Source organism: Catharus ustulatus, chromosome 22, assembly GCF_009819885.2.
Source record: "Catharus ustulatus isolate bCatUst1 chromosome 22, bCatUst1.pri.v2, whole genome shotgun sequence".
NCBI classification, from domain to species: Eukaryota; Metazoa; Chordata; class Aves; order Passeriformes; family Turdidae; genus Catharus; species Catharus ustulatus.
Window position 1 is genome coordinate 1925790 of NC_046242.1, and position 27011 is coordinate 1952800.

General features: G+C 40.8%; 1 protein-coding gene across 3 annotated transcripts in view; it reads right to left on the reverse strand.

Annotated features, from left to right (window-relative positions):
* The window catches only part of USP32 (ubiquitin specific peptidase 32), a 62457-nt gene that overhangs the window by 20544 nt on the left and 14902 nt on the right, over window positions 1-27011 (reverse strand). For all 3 annotated transcript variants that reach the window (XM_033078100.1, XM_033078099.1, XM_042779900.1), the window contains exons 2-12: window positions 22057-22184; window positions 18467-18572; window positions 17827-17945; window positions 14829-14988; window positions 7940-8071; window positions 6727-6834; window positions 5874-5989; window positions 4691-4753; window positions 3178-3261; window positions 871-932; window positions 659-761 (exon numbers count right to left, since the gene is read on the reverse strand). In XM_033078100.1, the coding sequence (XP_032933991.1) occupies window positions 659-761; window positions 871-932; window positions 3178-3261; window positions 4691-4753; window positions 5874-5989; window positions 6727-6834; window positions 7940-8071; window positions 14829-14988; window positions 17827-17945; window positions 18467-18572; window positions 22057-22184 (1181 nt within the window). The remainder of the gene's footprint in view (window positions 1-658; window positions 762-870; window positions 933-3177; window positions 3262-4690; window positions 4754-5873; window positions 5990-6726; window positions 6835-7939; window positions 8072-14828; window positions 14989-17826; window positions 17946-18466; window positions 18573-22056; window positions 22185-27011) is intronic.

Sequence of the window (27011 nt, forward strand, 5' to 3'; positions counted from 1 at the left end):
TATTTTTATAAAACAAATCAAGTACTTATATGGTTACTTATGAGGGTATAAAAACTCTTCTGAGGGGTTTATTTCACTTGTTTAGCCTGCAAATAATATTTACCTCCAATTAAATGTTATTAAATTTATTAAACATTTGTATTTTGTACAACTCAGTGGTGCTTTAGCTCAAACATTTTAACTAAAGGGTATTAAAGAGCACTCTGTATCTACAAAGTTTTAGTAGGACTCCTTTGATTGGGTATTGCTGTTTCTGTCATTGCCTCTAAAGCAAATTATACCAATTTCCTCCTTTGCCCAGAAAATTCTGAGTGTGTTTGTGGCCCAAGCCAAGAGAAACCCAAAGTGGGCAGCTTCATTATCAGATGGATCAGAAGATTTGAAAGAAATGCTCCTGTGAGCATGGTTCTTATTCAAAAATATTTTGAGATGAGAGAGATGAGAGTTTAATGAAATTACAGAGCAAAGCTCCCCACATAACCATGATTCAGCAGAACAATCATTTTCCACCAAGAGACAGGAGATGCTCAATTCTCAGCATTATTGGTTCAGCAGTCATTTCCTCCACACTGCTTTTTCCATCAACACATTCAGAAGGACAAGAAATCACCCCTTCAGTATAGATTATTATTATTATTATTATTATTTTTCTACTTACATATTTGACATATTCTTTCCACTGGTGCCACCAGGGCATAGCAATGAGAAACCAGTTGTGCCCAGGCTGGAGGCCATACCTGCTCTCTCTTTCCAGCCAGCCTCTGCACAGACAGAATGGGAATTTTTAGCTCAAACAGGGAATTTCCAGTTCTTTTGAAAATACTAGAAGTGGATCTGAAATTCATTTAAGCTTCTAAGCAAAGCACACACCTAATGATCTGTCCTTCCTCCTCTGGGGTGGCAGGTCTCAGTCCCAAAACAATGTGACACACCTGGAGAAAGAAAGAAATTCTCATTAACAGGCAAATAAAAGCAAAAAAACCCAACTCAGATGAGACTCCTCATCATTTAATAATGGAGAAAGATTACTTAGAATTGAATAAATCACTAATAAAAAAGTCTTTTGAGCTGTGAGACTCCCAACTTGTTCCCCCTGTTAAGATAAAAGCACCAAGAATGTCAAATGCCCCAGGACAAATATTAAGGGGAAGAGAAAAGCAGTTTTCATGATTCTCAGGCTGTGACAGATCACAGGACTGATGTGGGTCAGATGCACAAATTAGGATTTCTGGGTGTGCTGGAGAGAGGGAATGAGGAACTGGGGAGAGTGCAAGTGGTTGGAAGAGGATGAACTAAAAGTTAAAAGAGAATTGGAAGGGAAAAAGCTGAGAATGAGCAATTCTAGATGGGATTGAAAGGGAAACAAGCACTGCAGAGCTGGGGGAGAAGTTCAAAGCAGAGCAAGCACCCCAAAGTACAGTCAGAACCCCTGTGCAAAGTGCAGCCATCCTCTGCATGGTGCTGCTAGTTTTCTCTTTTTTTTTTTTATTTAGTTTTGAAGTGAGCTGGAAGGAGAAGGCCCCATGTCCTGGCCAGCTGTCTGGCCTGGGTGGGGTTTGATTCCCAGCACCAGGCAGGGTCAGAGGCTCCCCTTCCCTCCCTTCCCATAAAGCTGGACAGGCAGAGAGGAGAGGAGAGCAGGGCAGGGCTCCTCAGGACCCTCCCAGATGGTTCCTCTGCTCACCCCATGATTTACAGCCTCCTCCTTATGGCTCTTTGGAGGCTATCAATTTGTATCTCAGCTGGAGATTTCTAATCACTGCTAAGATGTCTTATTTAAATTTATATTACAGGGAGAGAGACCATATCACATTCTGAATGAAACAAAGGCCATTAGCCAGGGGGAAGCAACAGATTTTCCAGCACACACAACACAGCTGGGTCTGGTGTTTCTTTTTAAATTTGTGTAGCATTGAGCTAAAATGAGATTCTTCAGATAAACCAAGCCCTCTGCAAACAAACCCATTTGTTGACAAGCTTTCCACTCAGAATATTTGGCTTTTCTGTCTGCAGATGAGGCACATGACACCTCAAATAAATGCTCAGATAAATCAATGGCAGACTCTGCCTCGTGCTTTAAGTGATAAAGTTATAAAAAAAAAATTAAAATCTAAAATGAAAATACAGCAGCTATGCCAGGAGGAAAAAAAAACCATTGTAAATGAGACTCCCAATGAGCAATGGGCAACACTGGTGATGTGCAATCAGCATTAAGACAGATTTATTACATCTTCATTCATTCTTTGTCAAGACTGCAGGGATATTTGTTAGTTCATCAATATTTAGTTATGAGGGGATACTTGATGCCAGACAGGCCAAAAATAAAGACAGCCCTTCTGGAGAAGGTTGCAACTTCAGCAAACTTGATGTAATTAAAGGTAAAATGAATTTGAAGAACTTTCTGGTGTTACTCTTTCCAGCTGTGGCCTCAGGACACTCTCACTCAGTCACCCTGAAGCTCTTGGGAAAGCATCATCCAAAATGCAATTTATAAAGTAGTCATGAGCCAATTACTATTATTATTATTATTTTTGTAATTTAAACTGCAAGTATCAGCCTCAAAGGAAACCAGGTAAGGAACAAACTGCAGTGGATGAAAATATCTTTGAGGGTTATTTTCTGTACAAAGTGAGCCAGAGCTAAAATATGGCTTTCAAGGATTTAGAAAAATCCAATTCAAGCTCAATTAAAACCCAATTCAGCACCTCCTTAATCCTCAGCTTCTGCAAGTGAACAGTGAGAGGACAGCCCAGCTTTCCAGGACTGCTTCATTACAGAAGCAATGAGAGGTACCTCAGAGGGCCTTAACTGAAAATGTAAAGGGAAACTGATGGAAAATGTAAAAGGAAAGAATTACATTTTTTTTTCTCATTCCCTGGGTTACTTTCTTGGCAAAGATTTGCCACAAAAATAATTTCAAACCCAGCCTTTGTCTAATGGAAAATATAATTGCTGATACACTTGAAATTTCATTTTCTGAGCAGTGCACCAGGTTCTGTTGAGCAGATGAGGCTTCAGGCACTGCAATAATCAGAGAATCACCCTGCCAAGGAGCCCAGGGCTGCAAAGCCACATCCCCTCTGTGCACACAAATGCTGATGCTGCACTTCGTGGCCATGCAGAAAACTCAGCAGTTAATTACTGTAAATTACAACCTTAGACTTCCCCTAAACATACCTGAAAAAGCAGATTTAAAAATTCATTGGCAAGAGCACTCTTCACACTCCAGATCTGGTAGTCCTCCAGGGTGAGGTGTCCAAGCTGGGAGGGAGAAGGAAAGGGGAAGGAAAAACCATCAAAAGATGAAGCTGGGCTGGTAAAATGCTCATTAACTGTCCCATGCCAGGCATGACAAATCCAGGGATTCCATAAAAATTGGCATCTGGCACTGTTTAAATAAAATTTGATCCAGTGAAAGAAAAAAACTCCGGTTTTAGCATAACACAGGCAGCCTAGAGGACTGAAGAGCTCAGAGGGTGAACAGTGCTCAGTGTGGAATTCTCCATCACCCACACCCAGTGCCCAGCACCTGCACCCTCCTCTGAGGCTGCCAAAAAGCAGCTGGGGTCACCAAGGCCTGGTGACAACACAAATGCCAGGAATTCCTCATCCCCCCCAGTCCCAGCACTGCCCATGGCACAGGGCTCTGATTCAGTGAAGGGATCAAGCTGATTCTTTTAGCTGGAAAAGAATTCTGAGCCAGTTTTATAGCCCTGCCTCTCCTCACAGACCATTTTCTCCAGAGCTAACCCAGGTCAAAGCTAACACATGAAAAGAGGTTAAATAATTTATGTAATTACTGCACCATCAGCTCTTTCCAGCACTACACTGATGATGCCACTACAAAAATATTCTGAAGACTGAAGTCTTCTTTTTTAACTCTTTGTGGAAGCAAGACTGAAGCCAAACAATAAAAACCTCCAAGGATGAAACAGAGAAGCCACAATTTGCACTGCTTTGGCAATTAAAGAATTACAATAAAGTATTTGCCCACCACTTTGTTGGGGTACAAGCAGGCAAGACAACTACTCAAACACACAATTAAGCATTTCTAGACATTCTTTATAGTTTTTCATAAATTATTTATCATTTCCAGACACTCTTCCCAATTAGTGGAGCAAAGGAAGAAATAATGGAAGCAACTTCCACAATATTTTTTGTGGATATCTCCAAATTTCCAAAGAGCAAGGAGGAGAATTACAGATTTACACCCAGCTACATTTAAAGCACAATATAAACCACCAAGATTTTTTGGTGTGTCATGACAGATGCCTCCATAGGAGGATAATGTGTCTTGACAGAGCATAAAATCCAAGATAAACTTCTGCACTCTCTCTCAAGATCAATTTTAACAGGAAACAAAGAACAGTTTCACCAGAACAGGAGTCAAGCATCAGATTTAAAACTGCTGTTAGTTATGCACAGCAGAGCCTTGCAAACAGTGCAAGCTTCCAATTAATTTCATCTGGTTATGCATTTTGGGTTTAGCTTCATGTATTAAAATGGCTTATAAAATTCAAATATGTTCTTTCTTTCACAGAACAACGTGGTAAATTTTAATGGAAAACTGACATTTCTTGAAAAAGATTCTTTTATTGACACATCTCTGCTCTACAGAAAGCACATCCTTATAAATAAACTGAAGATATTGAGGTATAAAAATGACAAGGAAAGAACAGCAAATTCCTACCTTTGTGTTATCATGCACATGTAAAATATCTTCCACAATTTCAGACAAACCCATGTCCAACTCCTTCAACAAAAGGATGAGAAATCAGAGTTAAATTCTCCCAGCAGGATGTGCTCAGAATAAAAATAAAACTGTAGGAGATGCTGGAAACTCTCAGTAATTCAAACCAAGGGCTCCCAGACAAAAAGCTGTGCTTTTGTAGCTGTCTTTGCATGAAAGAACAAACATTACAGACAAACCTCTGGGCTTGGGGCAGGTCAGAACACACATCACAATCACACCTTGAGATTTGGACAGGTCAGAACACACATTTAACCAAACCTTGAGATTTGGACAGGTCAGAACACACATCAGAATCACACCTTGAGATTTGGGACAGGTCAGAACACACATTCTAACCAAACACTGAGATTTGGGACAGTTCAGAACAAACATCTAACCAAACACTGAGATCTGGACAGGTCAGAACACACATCACAATCACACCTTGAGATTTGGACAGGTCAGAACACACATTCTAACCAAACCTTGAGAATTGGACAGACCAGAATACACATTTAACCAAACCTCTGGGCTTTGGACAGGTCAGAACACACATTCTAACCAAACCTTGTTATTTGGACAGGTCAGAACACACATTCTAACCAAACCTTGTTATTTGGACAGGTCAGAACACACATTCTAACCAAACCTTGTTATTTGGACAGGTCAGAACACACATTCTAACCAAACCTTGTGCTCTGGACAGGTCAGAACACACATTCTAACCAAACTTCTGGGCTTTGGACAGGTCAGAACACACATCAGAATCACACCTTGAGATTTGGACAGGTCAGAACACACATCTAACCAAACACTGAGATTTGGACAGGTCAGAACACACATCTAACCAAACACTGAGATTTGGACAGGTCAGAACACACATTCTAACCAAACCCTGTGCTTTGGACAGGTCAGAACACACATTCTAACCAAACCCTGTGCTTTGGACAGACCAGAACACACACTCAAACCAAGCCTTGTGCTTGGGGCAGGTGACAGCTCTGCAAGGCAAGGCACAGCCATTTGTCCCCAACCCCAGGAGCCTGTACCTCACTGAGCCCCACCCAAACAAGATGTACAACCATCCTTAGGATGGATGGCTCAGGAAACAGAAGGAAACCAACCCCCAGACAGCACTCACAGGTATTTTGTCTGTCCTGTTGTCTTTCCAGACCTCTAAAAGTGCCACCACCATGTCCTTGAGCTCGGTGCGAGACAAGACCCCATCCCGGTCCACGTCAAACACCTTGAAGCAAACTGAGGGAAAAGGAAATGACTTTGCTGTTAGAACTCTTTTTTTTCTTTATTCCTTGCAGCCCCTAAGCCTGCAGAGCCCTGAGCAGCTGATTTAGTGCTGACAGTTGTGCCAGGGGGGATGCACGTGTGGAGGTGAGGAAATGGAGCAGCTGTGTTCCATCAGCTCCAATCCACATTCCTGCAGTCCCTGTGCTGGGCTGGCTGATGGCACCTAGCAGGGAACATATGTGCATCCAGAAATTTCCAGGGAATTACAGCTTGGGAGTTACAACAATGTGCTTTTGGAGAAGTAGGGAACAAAAAGTGTTTCAAAACACAGGAACCTTGCAGGGAGCCAGCTGGGAGCTGGGCAGTGAAAGCCACAACATGATCTTTGCCACAGACAATCAAACAGGACATTTGTTTTCTATTCTAGATAATGAGTAGCTAAGGGTTTCTATATTGAGATACACATTTCTGCCTCAAAATGCAGAACACTGCAAAAATAACTTCTGAAATGTAGTTTTTTCCCAGTTAGATAATTTACATGGAACTACTGACAAGCTGTAAAATACATGGAAATTAGGTTTAATCCTCCTTTATAAAAGGAAAATTTGATATTTAATATTTCTCTATTTCTCTAATTTCCAAAGTCACTTTTCACAGACTTGTTCAACAGGAAAAGAATATCAAAAAAATGAAAACAACTAAACCTCATTGTTCAAACTGAAATGAACAGTTAAATTTTGCATACTTACACTTCTGTCTCTCTGCCAAGGGTCCCCTGCAACATGCTGAGAGCCCACAGGAAATTTCTTTAAAATCTATGTGATTGTCTCTGTTTTCATCAAAAGCATTAAACAAACCTGCAAACCACAAAAGCATCTCCTGTTACAGCACCTCCACAAGGGGTTAATGGGGAACATGGGCAAGGAGAACTACCAACACTTCTCATTTATTCTCATTAAGTGTAATAAAGGTAATTAAGCACTACTGTGACCATTTAAAGGTGAGTGAGATCTTGTAGGGATGGCTGATGCAGCCAGGGGTGGGGAGGGAATCAGGAATTCTGAGCAGCTGCCTGCTCCTCACACCCTCCCTGCACTGATTTGAACCAGTGTGGGCAGAACTTCCAACAGAAATTCCTGTGGAAATCCCTGAATCTCACTGCAAACTCAGCCCTGAGTTAAGAGCTGGAGCTGCCAGCCTACAAAGCATTTAGGAGTTCAAATCATTCAGCATTATTTATCCCAGAATTGGGTTTTTTTAGCAACAAAGAATGACCAGAAACCATTCAAGTGTCCCCACAGTGTAAGTTTAAACTGCACAAAAATTCTGATTTTTTTACCATAGCAGTCGATTTTCCTATTTGTTACTTACTGCTGCCACTTATCCTTTTGGAGATAAAAAAATTGTCACTCCAGGATGGGAGTGCAAGTGGAATGTCCCTGGGTGTCCTCATGTCATGCAGCAAATGGCAATTGGGCTCCAGTTATTACCAGAGTGCCTTCAACTGGACAGACCAGTTTGGTTGTCAGTAGAAATAACAACCTACAAATCCCCTGAGTCTCCTGAATAAAATAAAATCTTCCTTAATTTACACTGCTGGGGAGGAGGGGTTTATTGGCTGCATGACTTGCACACTGAGCTGTCATTTAACAGATCAAACTCCCAATTTAAAAATGCTCCATTTTCTCTCAGAAATTTATTTTGTCTTTACAGAATCTTAAGAAAAAATTGTAAGCAACTCCAGGGCAGCTTCTAATAAAATCTGATATATTTCCTGTCAACTGATAAGAATGCAACACCTCCTTCAGGATTCCAGATTTCCCCACAGAGATTTCTTGGGGCTCTTTTCCCATTTTTCAGAACCCAGTGAAGTTATTCTGTCCTTCAAGCCTAAAGGACATTTCAGAGCAGACACTTCCAAAGGCATCACAGAGCAGCAGAGGTTCCATTCTCACTCCATACCTTCACTCAGAGATTGATGGATTGGGGGGGACACTAAGGGGGCAAAAGTTTCCAAATCAAAGCGTCCAGTTCTTGATTGGGCTTTTAGCAGCCAGTATCTCTTCTCCAGGTCGATGATGTCGGATTCTTCCACTGCATAATCAACAAAAATAAACCAAAATTACTTTCTTTGTCCACAGAATCTTCTCATCAAGGAGTTCACCATCAATGACATCACCACAGGTGTGTAAAAACACAAATTAACTTTTCCCACTGTTTGAGCCTCTTCATTTTTCACCTGTTTCTTTTTGGTGATTTGAACAGGCAGAGTTTATGTGCAGTGTCTTATTTTCCCAAGGTATTCAGTATTTAAATCGTCAAAAAAGATAAAAAAAACCACCACAGGTCTTTTATGAAAATTATGTAATACTTGGCTGGCCTTAACAAACTCCTATTTGAAATTTTTAGATTTTTCATACAGTAACAAGGCTAAATTAATAAAGCTAAATTTTAATGCAGCATTTAAACATTCTATGTCAGCATTTTTTTTCCCTAAATACACTTTGTGTCATATTATTATTTATACTATAGAATTACTTACATTCCCAGTAAAATTATTTACAATCCCAGTAAACTGGGGAGTGGTTACACAAAACTACAATGCAGAGGAACTTAAAGGCAATTTAAAAAAGGGGAAAAAACCCAAACCCAAGAAATAAAAACAAGCAAGGATGGATAAAAATGGCCAGAGGAAGAACTTGTGTGCTCCTTCAAAACATTCCATACAAATGCTCTATTTATGCTTTACCCTTGAAATTAAATATATATACATATAAAAAAACAAGATTAGATCTCTGCCCAACAATTCTTCTAACCTTTTTACATATGCAAGTGTGTCACAAGAGTGCTTTAGGTCAGTGCCAATTAATTGGTTCTCAAATAGATCTGTAATGACAAAGCTGGCTATATTAAGAAGCACTACGTGTGATCTCATTCCCAGATGGTTCTGAGCCTTTAAATCCACGCCAGTTTTCTAATAGGTTTAACTTGAGCTATTTGGCCTGGTTTAGTCCACAGAAACAATAATAATCCTGGAAGGCTTAAGAACAGAAGGGTTCTGCCTAAAAAGTTGTGTCTAATTGAAATTGTATTGATTTCTTTGCCTGTTTCTGTCATTAGTGGCAGTAATTTACTTTACAGTGACTCAGGTGAGTGCAGTGGGTATGAAGCAGTTGGGAGAACCAGCAGGAGCTTCATGTGATGCACCAAAACTTACACAACTCTTACCCTCAGCAGAAAAGATGGGAAAATCTGAATATCTGGGGCTGGAGGAGTGGAAGGGGTTTGCATTTCCTGTAAGGTGGCTTGGAATGTTTCCAGGGGTGAGGAATCCACACCCCAATACAAAAACTTTCTCACATCTACTCTCACCTTAAACCCATCACCCCACATCCCATCACCACAGGCCCTACTGTAAAATCTGTCCCCAACACATGAGGAAGCAGCAATCCCAATTTATAAAGGAATATTATTCTACTGGAATCAAGGAAGAGGAATGGAGGAGTTATTTCTTGCAGGATCAGCACACAGAAATATCCCAGATGTGAGGAGAATCCCAGGGCTCTTCCCCTTCCCCAGCAATGGGAGAGGGGAGGTTGTGCTGCCACTTACAGGAATTCCACTTCCACCTTACTGCTCTCATTAGCAAACACAAAAGCATTATTTATGTTCTCTTGTGCATGACCATGTAAATCACTTTGCTTCCTTTTAATCCACCTCTCTAAGTAGGAAGAATAACAAATGTGTGAGCTGCACTTCATTCTTCAAGTGATGGAACACTGAGAATATTCAAAAGGCAGCAGGAAGCTCAGATTGTCCTCACTGAAGAGGAAATCTGCAGAAACCTCTCTCTGGCAGGTGCAATATTTATCTTTAGTAATTAAGAACATTCTATTTGCCAGAGAGCCACTCTCAAATATAGTAGAAGTCAGTTGTATTCTGATTTTTTATTGTATTTCACAGATGTTTCTACAGTGATTATTATTATTTAATCTCAGAAATGAAAAGTTATCAGAAAGCATCTTGTCTGTGATTCTGTTCACTGACATGGTCACTCAAAGACAGAATTTTCAAATAATCACCTTTAAAAGAGCAGCTGAGCAGTGTTAGCACAAGTGTTACATTTTTATTCCAGCCCCAGTGTGCTGACTTTCTACCCAAGAGCCAACACTTCAGAAAGTAAAAACCAAATAGTAAATAACATTCTTAGCACTGATTAGCCTCACACAAATCAGGTTAACCACGAATAAAAATGTGACAAAGGATATTTCTCATTCACAGCTGTAACAAACTGCAGCCCAGTGCTCCAGTTGCAGTGGATAAAAGGGAGCAGGATTTATTGGATTGCAGCACACAGGAACTTTAACTGCAGCTGAGCAGCAGCTGTTGCATAATTTGATTTCTTCAGAGAGATTTTTCGCACATAATCTTGTAAATCAGTCTCAGGATATGCAGTTTGCTCCATCAGTGCAAACTAAAAGAAATCTCTGGCAATTTGTGATTATACACATAATCATATTTGTTGCTGAAGTTAAATGAAGCATGGGAAAGGCACACTGCACTTAATACCCAAACATATCAATGTGCATGACAAAGCACCATATTCCACAGAGCTTTTGTACAGATAAAGGATTTTATCTTTTCAAAATAGAAAAGTTTTTCCTTAATGTCTGCTCAAATCACATCAAAGTATAAACTGGGCTTTCATTCAGATTACTTTAAATTACTTACAAAGATGTATTTTATATACACAATATAGGCCAAAACCTCAGGACACACAGGCTTTCTAGGCCAAGTAATTATTCATTTTGGTAATTAAATACATGATATGATTATTTGAGGTCACATAGACCTGATGCACCTGAGAAATTTAAGCAGTTTACTACCACATGCTGATTTATGTCTCTCATCACTTGCTCATTAGAAATACAAAAAACTTTCAGATCCCTAAAATTATGAATCATGTTTCTTGGTTTAATTCACTAAGAATTACACCAATATAATCAGAGGGATGATAAGTACAACTCAAGCACAGTCTTCTTGTAAAGGAAGAACAAATGAACATTTTCAGTCAAAATATCATCTAAACTGTAAAACTACTAAAATGAATTAATTTAGGATGCTGATCAACATGGCACTGATAAACCCTTACCCCCAAGTTACATTTTAATGCCATTCCCACAAAATGCCCCTCTAAAACATTCCACAGATATCAAGCCATGAACAACCTGCCTTAGAAAACAAATTTAAAAGCACGATTTCATTTCAGCCACTTCTTATTCCAATTCTTGACACCACCAGAATGCACCAAGTACTCCACTATGACAAAAGTTCAATATTTACCCACCTATGGGTACAATCCTGTCTGGCTCACAGCAGCAGAAACATACCATATTCCCAACATTTTCCCAATATTTGCCCAGCACCTGGATGCTCTCCCTGTTCACCTTGACGTGCTCCAGGCAGACCCCAGGCCCTGCTGCCACAGAGGGCTCTTCATGGCCAGGCAGGAGCCCAAACAACTCACCCCAAACACTGCTTCTCACTAAAAACTCTCCTTTGTGGCTTTCAAATTAACCCCCAGAAGACTCTGGGATTGAGAGCTGCTTTGCAAGACATAAAATAGCCTGGAACTAAGAGGATAACAAGTGGCAAAATACAGATTAAGTGACACCGAGGCTTTTACTTATTGGCCTGGGCTGCTGTCACACTTTCATCTTTGTGCTTTAAAAAAACAACACAGGGAAGGGAATATTAAAACCACAGCCAGGAGAGATCCTTGAGCAGCAGAATATGGATGGGAACAGGGAGGTGCCAAGAGCTCCTCTCACAGAGGTCCCACTCTGGAAAGGCAGCAGGGAATGACAGGAACTTAAAGCAGCTCCCACAAAACCAAACTCTTCAGGCTTGGCTTGGAGTGCCTTCCACACATCCCTGTTCCCAGAGTGGGTGTCCCAGCTCCAGAACATGTATTTAACACCCAGGGATCCCCTCAGTGATTTTCCTTCCCATCTCCATCCTCCCCCAGAGTTGACAATCCCAGCTCTGACACAAACACTCAGCCTCGGTTTTGTGCTGTTTCAAAATCTGCCTCTTCCATTTCCACCACTCTGCCTGCTCCTCCAGGGCTGCTCTTGTTTGTTGTACTAAATGAGTGATAAATGTATGTTCTAAAATAGAATTATTTGTCCTGATTGCAGTCATAACTGCACCTCGGTGGATGAGAACTGTCAGAAAGAACAGGAGGAATTTTTCTGACAACAGAGGAGTCTCTTCCATTCAAAGGGGAATTTGGATGTTATTTAATCAGAACTCAGTGACACAAGAACTGGGTGACAAAGAAGCACAAATTAAACATCCTGTCAGTTCAAAACCAGCAACCTGATGAACAGAATTATTTCTCCCATGGAAAAGGGCTGGAAACCTGAGTGCCTAAGCCCATTGCATGACACTGAGTCACACCAAAATGACACATCAAAAAGGCAACCAGCACCTATGGTGGAGCAGAAAAAACATTTCCAGCTAAATGAAGGAAATCAATGAGGTGTCCCCTGAGTCAGTGAGACAGAAATGTGGGATTTACAGACTCCACCATGGTGCTGTTCTATGTGATAGCTTCAAAAATATATATATTCAATAAATTTAAATGCATAGCATACTAGAGAACTGAGAAAATCCAAACTACTGCTGCTTGGTCACTCCTCAGGTGTAAGACATTCATATCCCTGAAAATGCCTTTTTAGGAACAAAGGCCAGTTACTTTGGCAGCTTTCAAATAAAATTATTCATATTTCTGATTTAAGTGAGATGGAACAAAATTTGATTAAAAGTAGCAAGTGTGTGCAACTTCCTGTAACTTTAAAATTTCATTTCTAATTATGTGTTGAGAAATGCAATTAAAGTCATCTGCACACCAAAACAAACGTTATTTACAAACAAAAAATTAGTATTCCTTTGTTTCCCTGACAGCCTGGCTCGTTAAGCAAATTGAAATGGAGTCACTGATGCTTTGCAGTGAAATGGGGGCTCTTTCTAAATCAAAGGGAATAACTTTCCCTATTTTTAGCAGTGCCATTTTTCATGGCTCTGACATATTGTCCAAGAAGTTGGATGGGAAGCAGAGTGTGAGGTAAGGCTGGGGAGGGGGTCTGAGGTTTGTGCCAGGAGATCCAGGCTGAGAAATTCCTCATGGCACCAGTGAGTGGCACAAATTCCTTTTACAATAAAAATGGGAACCTTTCCCTCCTTCTCTGTATGATGGGGTTTGCCTCAGTTTACCAAACATGATCTCACTTCCTGGTCCTTCCAAAGGCAACCATTCTCCCAGGAAAAAGATTAAGAACAAGCTCTCAGTGTTTTACACATTCAGCTGTGTTAAAAATACCTCTGCACTGAATTTCTTACTCCTTGGAGTGACCTGATTAGGCTGAAATTACTTCCAAGTGCTCAAGCACTTGTATTTTCCTTAGTTTTGCATCTGTTGGATGAGATTCCTAAACTGCTGTAAATCACAAGGGAATTCAGGAAAATTTAATTTTATCTAGAAGTCCAAACATAATTGTCAGATGAACTTTCCAATTCTGTGGACAATAACCACATCAGCTACATGTATTTCTGGAATTCACTGAAAAGCTCAATCCCAGCTCTGACACAATGGTACCAGTGACATCAAAACCAGAAGTGAGAACAACAATAAATATGAAATAAAATCTACTAAAACAGTAGCTGTTAAATTTAAATTATTTTTTAAATTCCAAACTTCACTTTCAGTATAAATAAATTTTCAGTGGAAAGCCCACCAGTAAAAACTGTTCTGAAAGTTTTAACTTCAAAGCATAGAAAAGAGCAGATCTCAGTTTGATACAGGTCAAGATCTTTCCCAGAGCTGAACTCCAGAACACTCAGAGGGTTGAGTTTTTTTTCACACTCCTCTTTCTCTGCCTTGTCTATGAGAGCTCAGAATATTCAGTGGTTTTCTGTAAGCTCAATGTCTCCTGCAGCCTTTCATGGAATGCAAATAAATTACCTGCTCATAAACTCCTGACTTCATTATGCATTTTCATTTCAGATGGTCAGAAAGGAGTTTGAATGCCCATATTTCAAACCAAGAGGGTAAGAAGGGAGTGCTGCTTTATTCAGTCTCTCACCCATTGCAGGATTAAAACCCACACTGACACCAGTGAGGAAAATCCACGAGAGCACATAAAACACAACCAGACTGCTCCAACCCCTGACACCTCCACAAGCACCTCCCTCCTCCCAGGGATCCTCAGGGATGGGATGGATGCTGCCATTACACTGGTACATCAAGAGTTGCTTATCAGCCTTTTGTTTTTAGATTTAATTTAAAACCCAGCTGCTCCTTCTTTTACTTTAACAGAGACATAAGGAAGCATCACTTCCCTGGAGACAATTCCTGAGGATGCTTCTCTTTAGTTACCACATGCCAGGAATATTATTTATTTTACTGGAGAAGCAAATTAAGAGGTAACACTTATTTTTGAAACAAATATTATTTTCTCAACTCTCTCAGTAGTTTTACAACCCACTATAAAGACCAAAAATAAACCCAGTATTACCAGCCAGCCACTTCAGAAGATATTTTTTCTTTTTAGCTTGCTTGGTAGCAAACTTCTATGGAAGTGTTGTAGCCTCAGCATTATTATCTCTTAAAAATAACAACCCAGTGTCCTTGTACACAACATTTTCCATCACAGCACAGCAAGCAGAGAGCTCAGAGAAGGAAATTCTCTCGCTGAAGGGAATGCAGGGGGATTCAATGAACCATTCTGCCTGTGAACTCTGGCAGGATTTTTTAAAGATGTGCAGGACAAGAAGCACCTTTACTCACAGTGTGTGACTCCAGCCAGGGTCTGGTAGAAGGTTGGGGTGTCACTGTCATCAGTGAGGGTCACGTACACCCCTCCTGAGAGCAGCCACCGCGAGAAGGTGAAAGCGTCTTTGTTGTGCAGCAGCCAAACCCTGAACTTCTCATAGTTCACCTTCTCACCCTGCAAGAAAAACCAGAAAATGGGAGCTGCTTTTCTCACTGCCAGTAAACAGGAACCATCCAGCTGTATGAACAAAAAATTGGGACAATCTCCTAGAAAAATAAGTGCTAATGTAATTTTTCTGCTTGGAGCCATGCCTGTTTTTCCCTTTCCTTTTGAAACGGCAATGGGAGGGAAATTAACTTTCAGTTCTCTCTGCATTTCAGCCACCTACTCAATGTGGCCTTTGGAAACTCATTTACCCTGAACCTCAGGTGAAAGGGATGAAAAGAAAAATGGTTACTTGCAATTCAAAATAGCAGAGGTTATTTTGATGAATTTGAATGTATTATTATAGATACCAGCTCTGCTGCAGCACAAAACAGGTGCTATAAAATCATAAACATTCTGTTCTATCTGTGCAGGTACACAAACAACACAGAGAAATCAGATTTGGGAATAACTAATGCTGTGATTAATTACTGCAGGAACATGTGGACTTTTTGCCTCTAGTGACCAAAAGTGGAGCAGAAATGTGAACATGACATTCCCAGGATCTCCTCATTCTGTGTCTGCTGGAGCTCCCTGTTCAGGAATACATAAAAACTACACATTCACACAATTTCACTGCTGTTTAAACCATTTCTTTGAATCCTTGCCAAGCTGTGGCCATGAAACCATAGGGATCAGCAGACTAATTTCTACAGGACCTACAAAACTACCTCAAATAAAAGCAAACCCATTATCAGTAGACAAACTCATTATATGGAGATTCTCATCTCTGGGGAAACAAACAGGGGGCTGCAAAGTGGAAGAGGTTTCAAGTCATTGATTATTTAAACTCCCCTCATATCACAGACCATTAAACTTCACTGAATTACATCTCTACAGAATCCAACAATTTGCATTTGGCCACGGACTGTCTGCAACTGCCAAGTGCAGAAAATTGAAAATTCACTATATTCCCTTTGCCAGGCTGCTCCAAAGCTTCATCACCAGCCCTGCTGAAACATTTGCTTCCTATTCCCATTGCAGGGGTTGTTTCAGTTCCACACACTCATTCTTTTCATGCCTCTTTTTCTAGACTGAAGAGTTTGATATTTTCATCCAACAAATCACAGACTGGTTTGGGGTGGAAGGGACCTTAGAGCCCATCCAGTGCCACCTCTGCCATGGCAGGGACACCTCCCACTGTCCCAGGCTGCTCCCAGCTCTGCTCATCCTGGCCTTGGGCACTGCCAGGGATCCAGGGGCAGCCACAGCTGCCAGGGCCTCTCCACCCTCACTTGGATTTCTTACTCTTTCATTTCTCCAAAAGTTTGGATGAAGAGAAAATAACATTTTGTCACCCCTGTTCCACCCTTTCCCTCTATTTTTTGCACTGCTCTTTGTAAAGGCAGCAAGAGCTGGGTCATTAAAACTCCAATTTTCCCTGGGAGGACAATGAGGAGGGACAATAAAACTTTGGACAGGAGGAAGAAAACACTTGAAGCAAGCAATGATTGCAGCTGAACTATGAGCAATGCACTTATCACTGAATTTTTTCCCTTTATTTCAGAAACAAAAGGAAAACTCAGATATATTCAAAAGCTTCTATTTCTCGCTGAGTAGATGCAATAATTGTGATGAACAGAAGTACCTATAAACATCATCCCTGAAATCAAAGCCATCCTCCATAAGGCAGGCAGGAAGGCCCACAGCAGGAACATTAAACTTTCCCTCTCCAGCAATGACCAGGGATGATTAAGAGCCCAGTAAATCCTGCTGAGTGGGTTATTACACTATTTTCATTTGAAAAGAAAAATCAATATGCAGCATTTTCTTGAACAGGAAAATGCTCTGAAGCCCAGATTGATACTCATCTTCCTGCAAGGCTTCATAAAGTATTTCTGGATTTCTTGGACAGTGTGCAATTAACTTGGAGGGTGCAATTCATCACAGCACACTGATGGGAAATTATAAATAGGAAATGGCACCGTGGGGCAGCTCCAGAAGCTGGACTGCAGTGGACTCAGGATTTATGATTCCAGCCAGGACTCAGGAATGCAATCACTGCCTCCAAAGCCAGCAGGACACCAGGGCCAGATCAGAGCCTGGCTCAGGCAGTGCCCACAACCAGAGTTATCTCCAACACAGAACAATCAAATCTGAAGTAATTAAGTAAACTGATAGCCACAAATAAACTTCCAGTCAATCTGGTCAATCCTTCTGCCAGAGGGATGGACAATGATGTCTCCATTTTGCTGGAGTCCTCTGATAACAAACCAAGCAAAAAAACCCTGAAAATTCATCAGGATCCCTGGAGTCAAAGAATCATCTATGAGTATGGCTGAGTACCAATGCCCTGCTTTAGAGGAGGACTCCAGAAAGTTTACATCTCTCAAACAACCTAAAGCATAATTAAATGTTGTAGCTCCTGGCAGAACAATGATACAAAAGCAATAATATAAAAGCATTATTTTGAAGCAGCCATTGCTGTCAGGCATTTTTAAATCCAGGGTGCAGATTTTCTTTCTTCTCAGCTCTGTGTTCTAGATTTCTTCCCTGATAGCAATAAACTGCTCACACTAATGACTAAGTTCCCACCAGCAATATTAGTATTTAAATTTACCTGATGACATGATTACCATTGGGAAATGATCTGTTTCCAAGCAGCACAGAGAATGCCTGCATTTATACACCAAACACTGTTCCCATCAACACAAATTACATGTAATACCACAAAACAAAAAACATGAGTTTTACCCCATTTATACAAGGTCAATTTGTTCCCATACGTGCTTGGGTATGAAAAAAAAGCTGCTTAATGGAATCTTGACTTTTTTGTAAATGCAGCAGGAGAAAAGGTGCCTGACATACCTCAGAGAAGCATTTCTTAAGTGACTCTGGGACCTTCCCATCCACCACATGCAGCATCTTCTCCATCTCTTCACGGACAACATAACTCCCAGATTCATTAGAGAAGAGGCTGAAAATATCTGAGGAAATAGAAAAATGTGTAAACATCTATGGCAGTGATGTTTTTCAAATTTAAAGTTTATAACTGGGTGAGAATGTCAAAAACTGTGCAACAACTAAAGGACTGAAAACTTAGGTTAATCCAGGTTCAATATAGGTCCACAAGGTTTAGGTCAAGATCTTCCTTGTCTTTTGCCATTGTAATCAAAAGGAAAATGAGTATTATCAAGTGAGATTAACAGAGAAGACAAAACAACAGAAGTCAGTAGGCAGATGCTTTCTCTTTTTTTTCAAAAAATATCAATGCCATCCTCCTTCCTCTGCCCACATACAGAGACCATCAGGCTTCCTGCAGGATCCCAACACTGACATTCATGATGACTTGGCAAATATTTAATTGTTATGAATACAGAAGACAAAAATGCACTTAGTTTCAAAAAACATAGCTTAAAATGCTTCCAAAAAAATCCTGTCTTCACTGTAAGATGGTCACATTTTACACTCACTGTCTCAGTGTTATGTTTTAATTTACATCACTTACATTTTGTTTTCTCCTCCTCTCTGCCTCTTGTGAGTAGAACTAATCCAACTATCAGGTTATTGAAGTGTAGCCCTTTGGATATTCCTCCAAATGAACAGTAGATAACCTAGAAGGATAAAATAGAGAAGTTAACCAAAAATAGAGAAGTTAACAGAACCAGGGTGAAAAGAGATGTCAGAAATAAAACCAGCAGCTTATATGAGGCTCCATCTTAGGTGGTTTTTAGGCTCATCACCTCACATTCAGCTAAACACACTTCAGTTATTGATTGTGTTACCTTTTTGCAGCTCTTCTGGTACCCATAAAGAGCCTTCACTTAGTGAAACAGCTCCAAGCCATGAACAGCAATGTAAAACTCCACCTCAGAAACCCCCAGTGACAACACTTCTCACTTGCTCATGGTGTTGCTTCCCCAAATTTCTTGATCAGGGCTGAAATCTCCTCCAGGCAGGGCTCTGCTAATCTCAAAGGCATCAAGGGGATGCAGCAGGAATCCCCAAGAGCAGAGAGGGGAACACCAGAGCCCTGTGAGTCACTGCACCATCACAGGGTGGTTTCCACTCCAAGCCCAAATCAAGGCAGGGCTGGGAGTGCCCAAACAAAACCAGTCCTGGCCTGGCAAGGTTAGATCTGGCCAAGCCACTCAGGGCTGTGGTGGCAGGAAGGGGATAAGGGAACACCTAACACAGCAGATTTACAGACACCTCAGCAGGGCTGTGTGAGCTGCAGAGATCCTCTCCTTGTCTGTCTATCTGTCCATCCCTCCCTCTGCACTACTAACACCTGTCTGCAGGCATGGTTTTGTCAATCAATGTACAGCAGGATCTCATTCTCCACAAAACATCCTGATTTTCACTTCCAGCCCACTCTGAGACACAGCATTACCCAAATACTTTCATTTCCACAGGGGGTTCAGATCAGCCTCTTCTGTCACTAAACTTTAATCCATTTACAAATGCTTGAAGGGCTGAATTATTAAAACTGAATTTGTGCTTTATTTGGACACAACAATGGTACAGGCTTCAAGGCAGAGATTTGAATTCCACACTTTTTATGTCTAATCCTTGTGTCTTCACCAGATGCCTCCAAGGCTACACTGCCCACGTGAACAATTTACCTTCCTATTACACTGGAATCATTGCTTTTTTTAAAATATGCAGTTAAAAGATCCACTCACTCCTGCTGAACTTTGCACATCTCAGCTGCAACACCAGATGAGCCCCAAATATTACATTTCTACATTATTTCAACACAGCACAAGGATTGCTCATGAGATAAAGAGAGGAAAGGAATTCTGTGGATAATGTCCAATATATCAGTATTTAATATGTGTAGTTCCAACCACAGGCAGCTGGCAGTGCTTGGAGTTATCTGCTTAATCATTCCTTGGGAAGAGTTTATAAACACTGAACAGTCATGTAACACATCATTTCTAAGGAAGGAACTCCACAATTTTTCACACTGGTGTGGCATTTGGAAAACTTCTAGTAACATGCACCATCAAAATGTGACGCAATTTTGTTTTTCAAAATTACTTAATGCTGTTGCACTTTACTTAAAACAGCCACACCCAGGCAGAATCACAGAAATTTGCATTTCAGAATGGAAAATTTACCATCATTATATGGCACATAGTATTTTTAAAATAAAATTTAAACCTGACATGTTCTGTTCCATGGGCAACTGAAGATTTAAGATGGGCAACAAGATTTAAAAACCAAAGCTGTGCTCATGCTTCCCACCACCCAAGCAGCTTTTCCTGCAGTTCAACAACACAGACACATCTCTAAATTTCCTTTCATTAATATTTTCAACTCCAAACTCCCAAGAGATCCTGCCAGAACATTGAACATTTGTGTGCAGGACAACCACCCAAATTGTTGGACCAAAGTCCCACTGGTTTCAGTTCTCTGGTTTATGTCCCATTTAAAACTCCTGTGTTTTTAATTGAACAAATTCCTGAAGGCCTCTCACTCCTTGAAAATGAAAAGCCATTATTGACAACAGGCAGAGCACACAGCCCAGCAACCTGAGGCTCCAAATGATGTTTTAGTGACTGAAAAGCTGAAAACTCAGGGATTTTTAGTTGCCTAATGACTCTGCCTGCCTCTCCCCATCCTGCAGCCAGGAATTATAAAGCATCCCTTGACTCAAGCCCCAATTTTGGCCCAATTTACAGTTTCCAGGATCACAGATTTGATACTGCACTGCCTATGAATGCTACAAGTCCATCATAATTTGTACTCGAATTTTGAGATGAGTTCTGATGAGAAGCCATCAAAAACCAATTAGGAGTCTTCCATTAATTTTATTTCACCACCTGGAAACCAAGAACTGCTCTATAACCATCATGAGTGTTAAGAGATGATCATCCCCAAAACTGTGTCTTTAAGGACAGATTTTTTAAAAAATAAAATAAAAACCAGCCAGCAGACATTTGAAACCTCAGAATCTCCACTTGTGACCAAATCAGTAATGTAATCTTTAATATTGACACAAAAGGGATTTAACACAGAATATTAAATTCTCAATATTTTTATACTATTTCAAGCTAATCATACATTGTGAAAGATACATTTTTTTTTTGTTTAATCTTAGTGGTTATCAACTCTCAAAGCATCCAGAAAACACCCCAAAATTCATACTGAACAAATCAGACCCCTCCTTTTCCACTGCAAATTTTCCTGCTAAGCCTTAAACACCCACATAAAAAGCCAACTGTTTACAGAAGTAAAGTAGTATCATCCTCTTTGCCAGCACTTAGAAAAAACAGGGGGGGAAAAAAGAATGGAGAAAAGATTAAGCTCAGGAAAAGGAACCCTGCCAGAGTGTAAAACCTTCAGCAATGCAACACTTCAGCACTCACATTATCTAAATAAAACTGGGAGACTTGCACCCTGCCTCTGAGGTCAACAGCTCTGAGGGTGCCAAAAATAGAAGCTGTGACTAGAAATGACATGGAGCAAGAGATCATTTGAAAGGTCTGCCTAATCTTTGTCTCTCTCAATAATATTTTGATATCTCTCTCAAGAAAGGGGTAACTATGAAAGAAAACAACTTTGTAAAGGTGCACATGTGTAGGTTGGTATTATTATTTTTTTTAATGTATATACATGGATATATGTTTATATCCACATTGCAAATTTTGATTCTGCTTATTTTCCAGCTCGTTTATGCATTTATTATGAACAAATTTATTTTTAAGAGCTTGTAAAGATTCATCCTTAGGAAACAAATAACAGCCAATGGAATCTCAAAGAATCCAACAGCAGGTGCATCTCTGGAGTAAATAAAATCTGTTATTATGGTTTTGTTACAAATTCCCAATCCAAATTGACATCTGGATATTCAGGTTCACTTCAAAGTCATCTACCAGGTATTAACAGGGTTGGGAGCAGGTCTCAGCCCAGCACATCCCACCCACAATCTGCAAAACAATTTTCAGGCACAGAAGGTGCATTGTGATGCTGCATTAAAAAAATGGAAGCAATTCAATCAACTCCACAAACATTTGTGTGTGCCCAGCACCACCCAGCTGCCCATTAGCCACTGCTTTTGGCTCCCCAGGAAAACAGGAATTCCCAGCTCACCTCAGCAACTTTGGGAGGGACCCCATCACCCAGAACTTCCCTGATGAAGCACTGTTGGGTCATATAATAGGAGAGGCCACAAGTTCTCTTGAAAGCATCTTTGAGCCTCTTCAGTTCTATGTCTGTAACTGAGAACAGAGGAAAGGAAAAAAAAATTAGATTAAATAATAAAGATGCTACAGTAATTTCACGATTATAAGCCACACATTACAATCCAGAGTGTGATAAAAGGGATCTGTTCTATCACCATCTGTTGAGGGTGGGGCAGTGATCCTTATCTCAACGGCAGATATTCTGCTAATGGGCCATCCATTGAAACCAGGCAGGGCATTGTTCTTTATCTTTTCACAACCCATCCTTCCTCCAGCCAGTCATTTTCTGCTCATGGCCATTGAGTCCCACTGTGGCACTGATAAAATTACTGCATCCCATTGGGAGTTGCTCCAGCCAGAGGGAAGAGCCCAACATTTCTTACCAAGATAAAAACAGAGGGTTTGGGACACTAAGGGAGCCCCTTTCTCCACTGGACTCCAGAGGAAAACCGGATTTCTCCACATCCCCACTGGACCTTTGGAGGGAAACTGCACCTTCTACAGGAGCACTGCTCCAACTGAGCCACATCTGTCACTGCAGGAGGATGCAGCCACCATGGGATGGGACTGCTGCCAACACCCTGCCTGATGGGTGTCAGGTTGTACTCTGACTGTGTCAGGGTTTGGGGTTTATTCTTTGTAGTGCTGTATTTCTATTTTAATTTCCCTAGTACAGAACTGTTATTCCCAATTCCCATATTTTTGCCTGAAAACCCCTTGATTTCAGAATTATAATAATTTGGAGGGAGGGGGTTTACATTCTCTATTTCAAGGAGAAGCTCCTGCCTTTCTCAGCAGACACCTGTCCTCCAAACTAAACCAGCAACATTTTGTTCTTTGTCCATATATCAGCCACACCTGATTATAAGCCGCTCTTCGGGTTCGGACCAAAATTTTAGCCAAAATGGTGCAGCTTATAATGGTGAAATTACTGTAATAGCTTCAGGAATCTCAAAATCCTTCACTCCTTACGTTTATCTTTACAATAAAAAGACATGAAGAAATTAAATGCATGATTTCCCCTAAAGAAGGGGAAAATTAGATCTAATAATCTAATCTTGCTTGAAGAGAGAGAAGGGAAGCAGATCTGTGGTTCCCATCGATGTGAACAACAGCTCACTGCCTAAGTTTTCTGACTACAATAGTGGATTGTGATTTGTTCTAAATTCAGCTCCACTCTTGCCACACAAACATGCTGGGATTGGGGGGAGGAACGGGGGGGCCACACCCTGGGATTGATCAATTAAACCAGGGAAATTATCTGCAACCAACAGTGGTGAATATTATTAAGAGCAGCTCCAACAGCATCTTTCTAGCAGTTTCATCTATTAACTGTTTTTCTGTATTAAAACAAATAAAACACTTTATCACCACTACAACTTCATGAGACAGTGCAGTGTGGTGTGATTTAACAGGAATAAAATGTTGGGCTACATGTAATTCTTCACCCAGGATTCCCTTGCACAGCCAAAATCTGCTTGCCAGCTACACCTGTTGCAGCTTGTTCCCAAGTGTAAAGGTGGAAAATGTGATGACATCCCAGGGATCCTGGCCTGGGAGCTCCCTGGAAAGCAGTGCTGCCTCCACATTTTACAAGCACAGAGTAACTTTCTAAGAAAGTGTTTAAGAAGGGAAGGAACTCGTGGAACAAAACAACCCTCTGCCCAAAGCCAAGCTGCTGGGAATGGCACAGGATCCCCTGGAAGTTCCTGAGTGGAGCAGCAGAAGCAGTTTCCCATGCAGGAGCCCAGGGAAATGATGCTGCACAGGGAGCTGTGTCACTGTATTTATAGCGAGGCATTTTCCTTCCCCTGCTATCACAAGGCAGACAGAAACCACACTGCCATGGCCAAAGGCTTGTCAAGCTTTTTGTCAGCCAAAATAAAACAGAGCCCTTGAGGGCTTCATCCAGCACTCAGTAAAACATCTACTTTTCAGTTAATTCATTCATCAAAAGCAAAAATCAATCCTTAAAAGTAAATCACATTAAAACATTCCTCCCTAATTTTAATCCGAGTCAACACTGAAACAGATGTTGGTTCTACTTAACAATGGTGTAAAAACAGAAATTGGGTTATGTTTCCTCTCCAATTTTATTACAGATTCTGAGTACTTCTGACCATAAAGAAAAAAAAATCTAAGTATCTAAGAGATAAATCTCAAGTGTGACCCACACAGCACCAGAGCTATCAATTAGCACAGTGGTGATTATCATTAGCACATATCTTGTTTTACTGAAACGAGCCTGCTTTAATTACATGGCACAAGAATGTTGGTCTCATACTGTTACCTGGCTTATAATGTGTTTAAATTCCATTATTTCCCATTAACATCCACCCAGAGCCTCTGTGTGCCTTTACAGGTGATGCTTTAATGAACACTGAGACAAGGAGGAAATGAAGAGAAGTGCTTCACCTCCCATCACCTTTCAGCACAACAAATCTCCAGCAGCAGGGACAACTCCTCACATTTAATGAGTGCTGGGATTGCTCAGGGATCATGGAAAGGGGAAGCTACTGGCTTTGTAATTTTGGCAAAGCAGAGCAAACAACCTGAATCCAAGACTAAATCCAACATCAGTTTTGGGATGAAAATAGTCTCAATTTAGTGCATTTTTTATATGCCTGCACACACACATATTTTTAACAAAAATCAACCCTGTGTTTTGGTTTCTTCTCCCCTTCTATTAATTTTTTGATCTCCCCACCATTTAATCCAATCTGGTTTGGGGTTATTTGCCAAAAGTTTCTACACAAACACAGCATTTGCTGAGCTGATGCTTACAGCACTCCTGACTGCCCAGTGAAAATCCCAAATAAAGGCATTTTCCATAAGCCATGGGAGGGACTGGAGTGCCAGCCAAGGTGAGGAGAAGGTTGGGAACAAGACCTGCCAAGCAATACTCCCAAGATCTTCAAAAAGAACTGCACTATCAGTCTATTTAACAGGAGTGATAAGTTGATACTGCCAGTCCATGTTAAATTTCAAAAGCAAGTTATTATTGCCAGAGACCACTCAGTATTATTGTCTGCATGCAGAACCTACAAAAAAGGTCATGGAATAACAGGAAAGGTAATTACTTCCATTCCTTCCCCAGGAGCCATTAAAATGACTGATGCTGGCCATTTAAAATCATCTGCAAAGCTTTGTAAAGATAAGTTCATTATACATTTAGATCCATGCACATGAAAGTACAACTGAAATGAGCAGAGTATAAATCAAAGATATTATCAATGTTTACTACGAGTCTGGAAGGCAAAATATTTGAATACAAAATCCCAGCACCAAAGCACCAATTATTCAACAGAGATAGAACGTGATGGCGTGTTGAGAGGAAATAAAACTAAGTCTTCAATTATTAAAGGAACATTTCTAGAAGCAATACATCTATTACTATAATAATAACAGAAATTAGAACACTCACGTCCCCACAAGCTGCCTTTTTTCTCTCAATTCCACACACCCAACACACAGGAAGCACCACAGAACACAGAGGGGTTTTTCATGCTGCCTTTACACACCAGCCTTGCTGACAAACCTGTTTCCTACACTGACTGAAGTCCTTTCACGAGAAATATTCACTTTTTCCAAAGGCACAGATTGCCCAAACACTTCAGGAGCCAGTTGTCTACAAACACCTCTGAGAAGAGCATTCACAAGCTGCTGTCATTAGACACAGCAGACAGACACTCCACTATGGGGTGCACCCTTGTTGTATTCACAGCCTGACAGGGAAAAGCAGACACTGACAACTTCCCAGGATGAGTTTGTGGCAGTGAACACAGCAACAACCATCTTCACATCCCACCTGCCACTAACAGGTGGCACAACCTCAGAATTATTGCAGGGAAAGACACTCCACTGGAACTGCACATTTCATTCTTTACACCTTTTGACTGTGAGGTCCATTCAAGGTAACAAAACCAAGTTTCAATAATTCAATTCTGTGTGATAATTCTTTAAAATCTACCTTCCCACCAAGTCCCAGACTGTCACTGTGTCTGTGCTAACTTTGCTGCCACAGAGCTGGTGTGCCACCTCAGCTGGAGGCTTTCCAGGAGAGCTGCAGACAGTTGAACAGGAGATTAGTGCTGCATCCAACTCTCCAGGGAATATTCCAGCTCCAGTTTGTTTAATAAAGTTTAAATGAAACCACGCAACCTCAGCTAAAAATGTCACCCGGCTTAAAGTAATTGTAACAAACCTTCAGCTCACCAACTGCTGAGGGTATTTTTAGTTTCCCAGTGTTACTCAAACTTCAGGATGTTTATATGGATGTGCTGTTCCACATTTTTTGTTTGAATTCCCATCTATCCAGGTAATGAAACGTGCAGTGCCTTCCAAAAGCGGCCCATGCTGGAAAGCAGCTCGTTCTGCTCTGCTTTCACACATTTGTCACCAAGTCAGCCTGGAGTTTTCCTTTTGGACTAAAACAGCATCTGAAACCCAGATTAGAGTCCAACTCCAGACTTAAGCTTGTTTTACCACCCCTATAAAAGAGTTCAAACTAAGCTGGAGGAAATCAGCCCTTCCAGTGGAGCTTTGCAAGTTTGGCTGCCACATTCTCCATTCATTTTAGAATCTCTACTCACTTTTTCTTTCCACATCCTGTAGCCCATCCCAACCTTCTTTTTATCTGGGAAGGTTCTAAAAAACCCGGTGAGCAATGTAGGGTATGGCACCACCTCTGTCCCCTCCAAAAATCACACTCAAAGGACAATTTTTGACAACAAAATTTGGGCAGCAAATACCTGCCTCAGCAAAAGCTGCTCTGCTGTTACCAGGCTGCTAGAGAAAATTAGTAAGAGTCATCATAAAAATATAACTGCATGGCTAAATACAAGTAATATTGATATTTTTGCT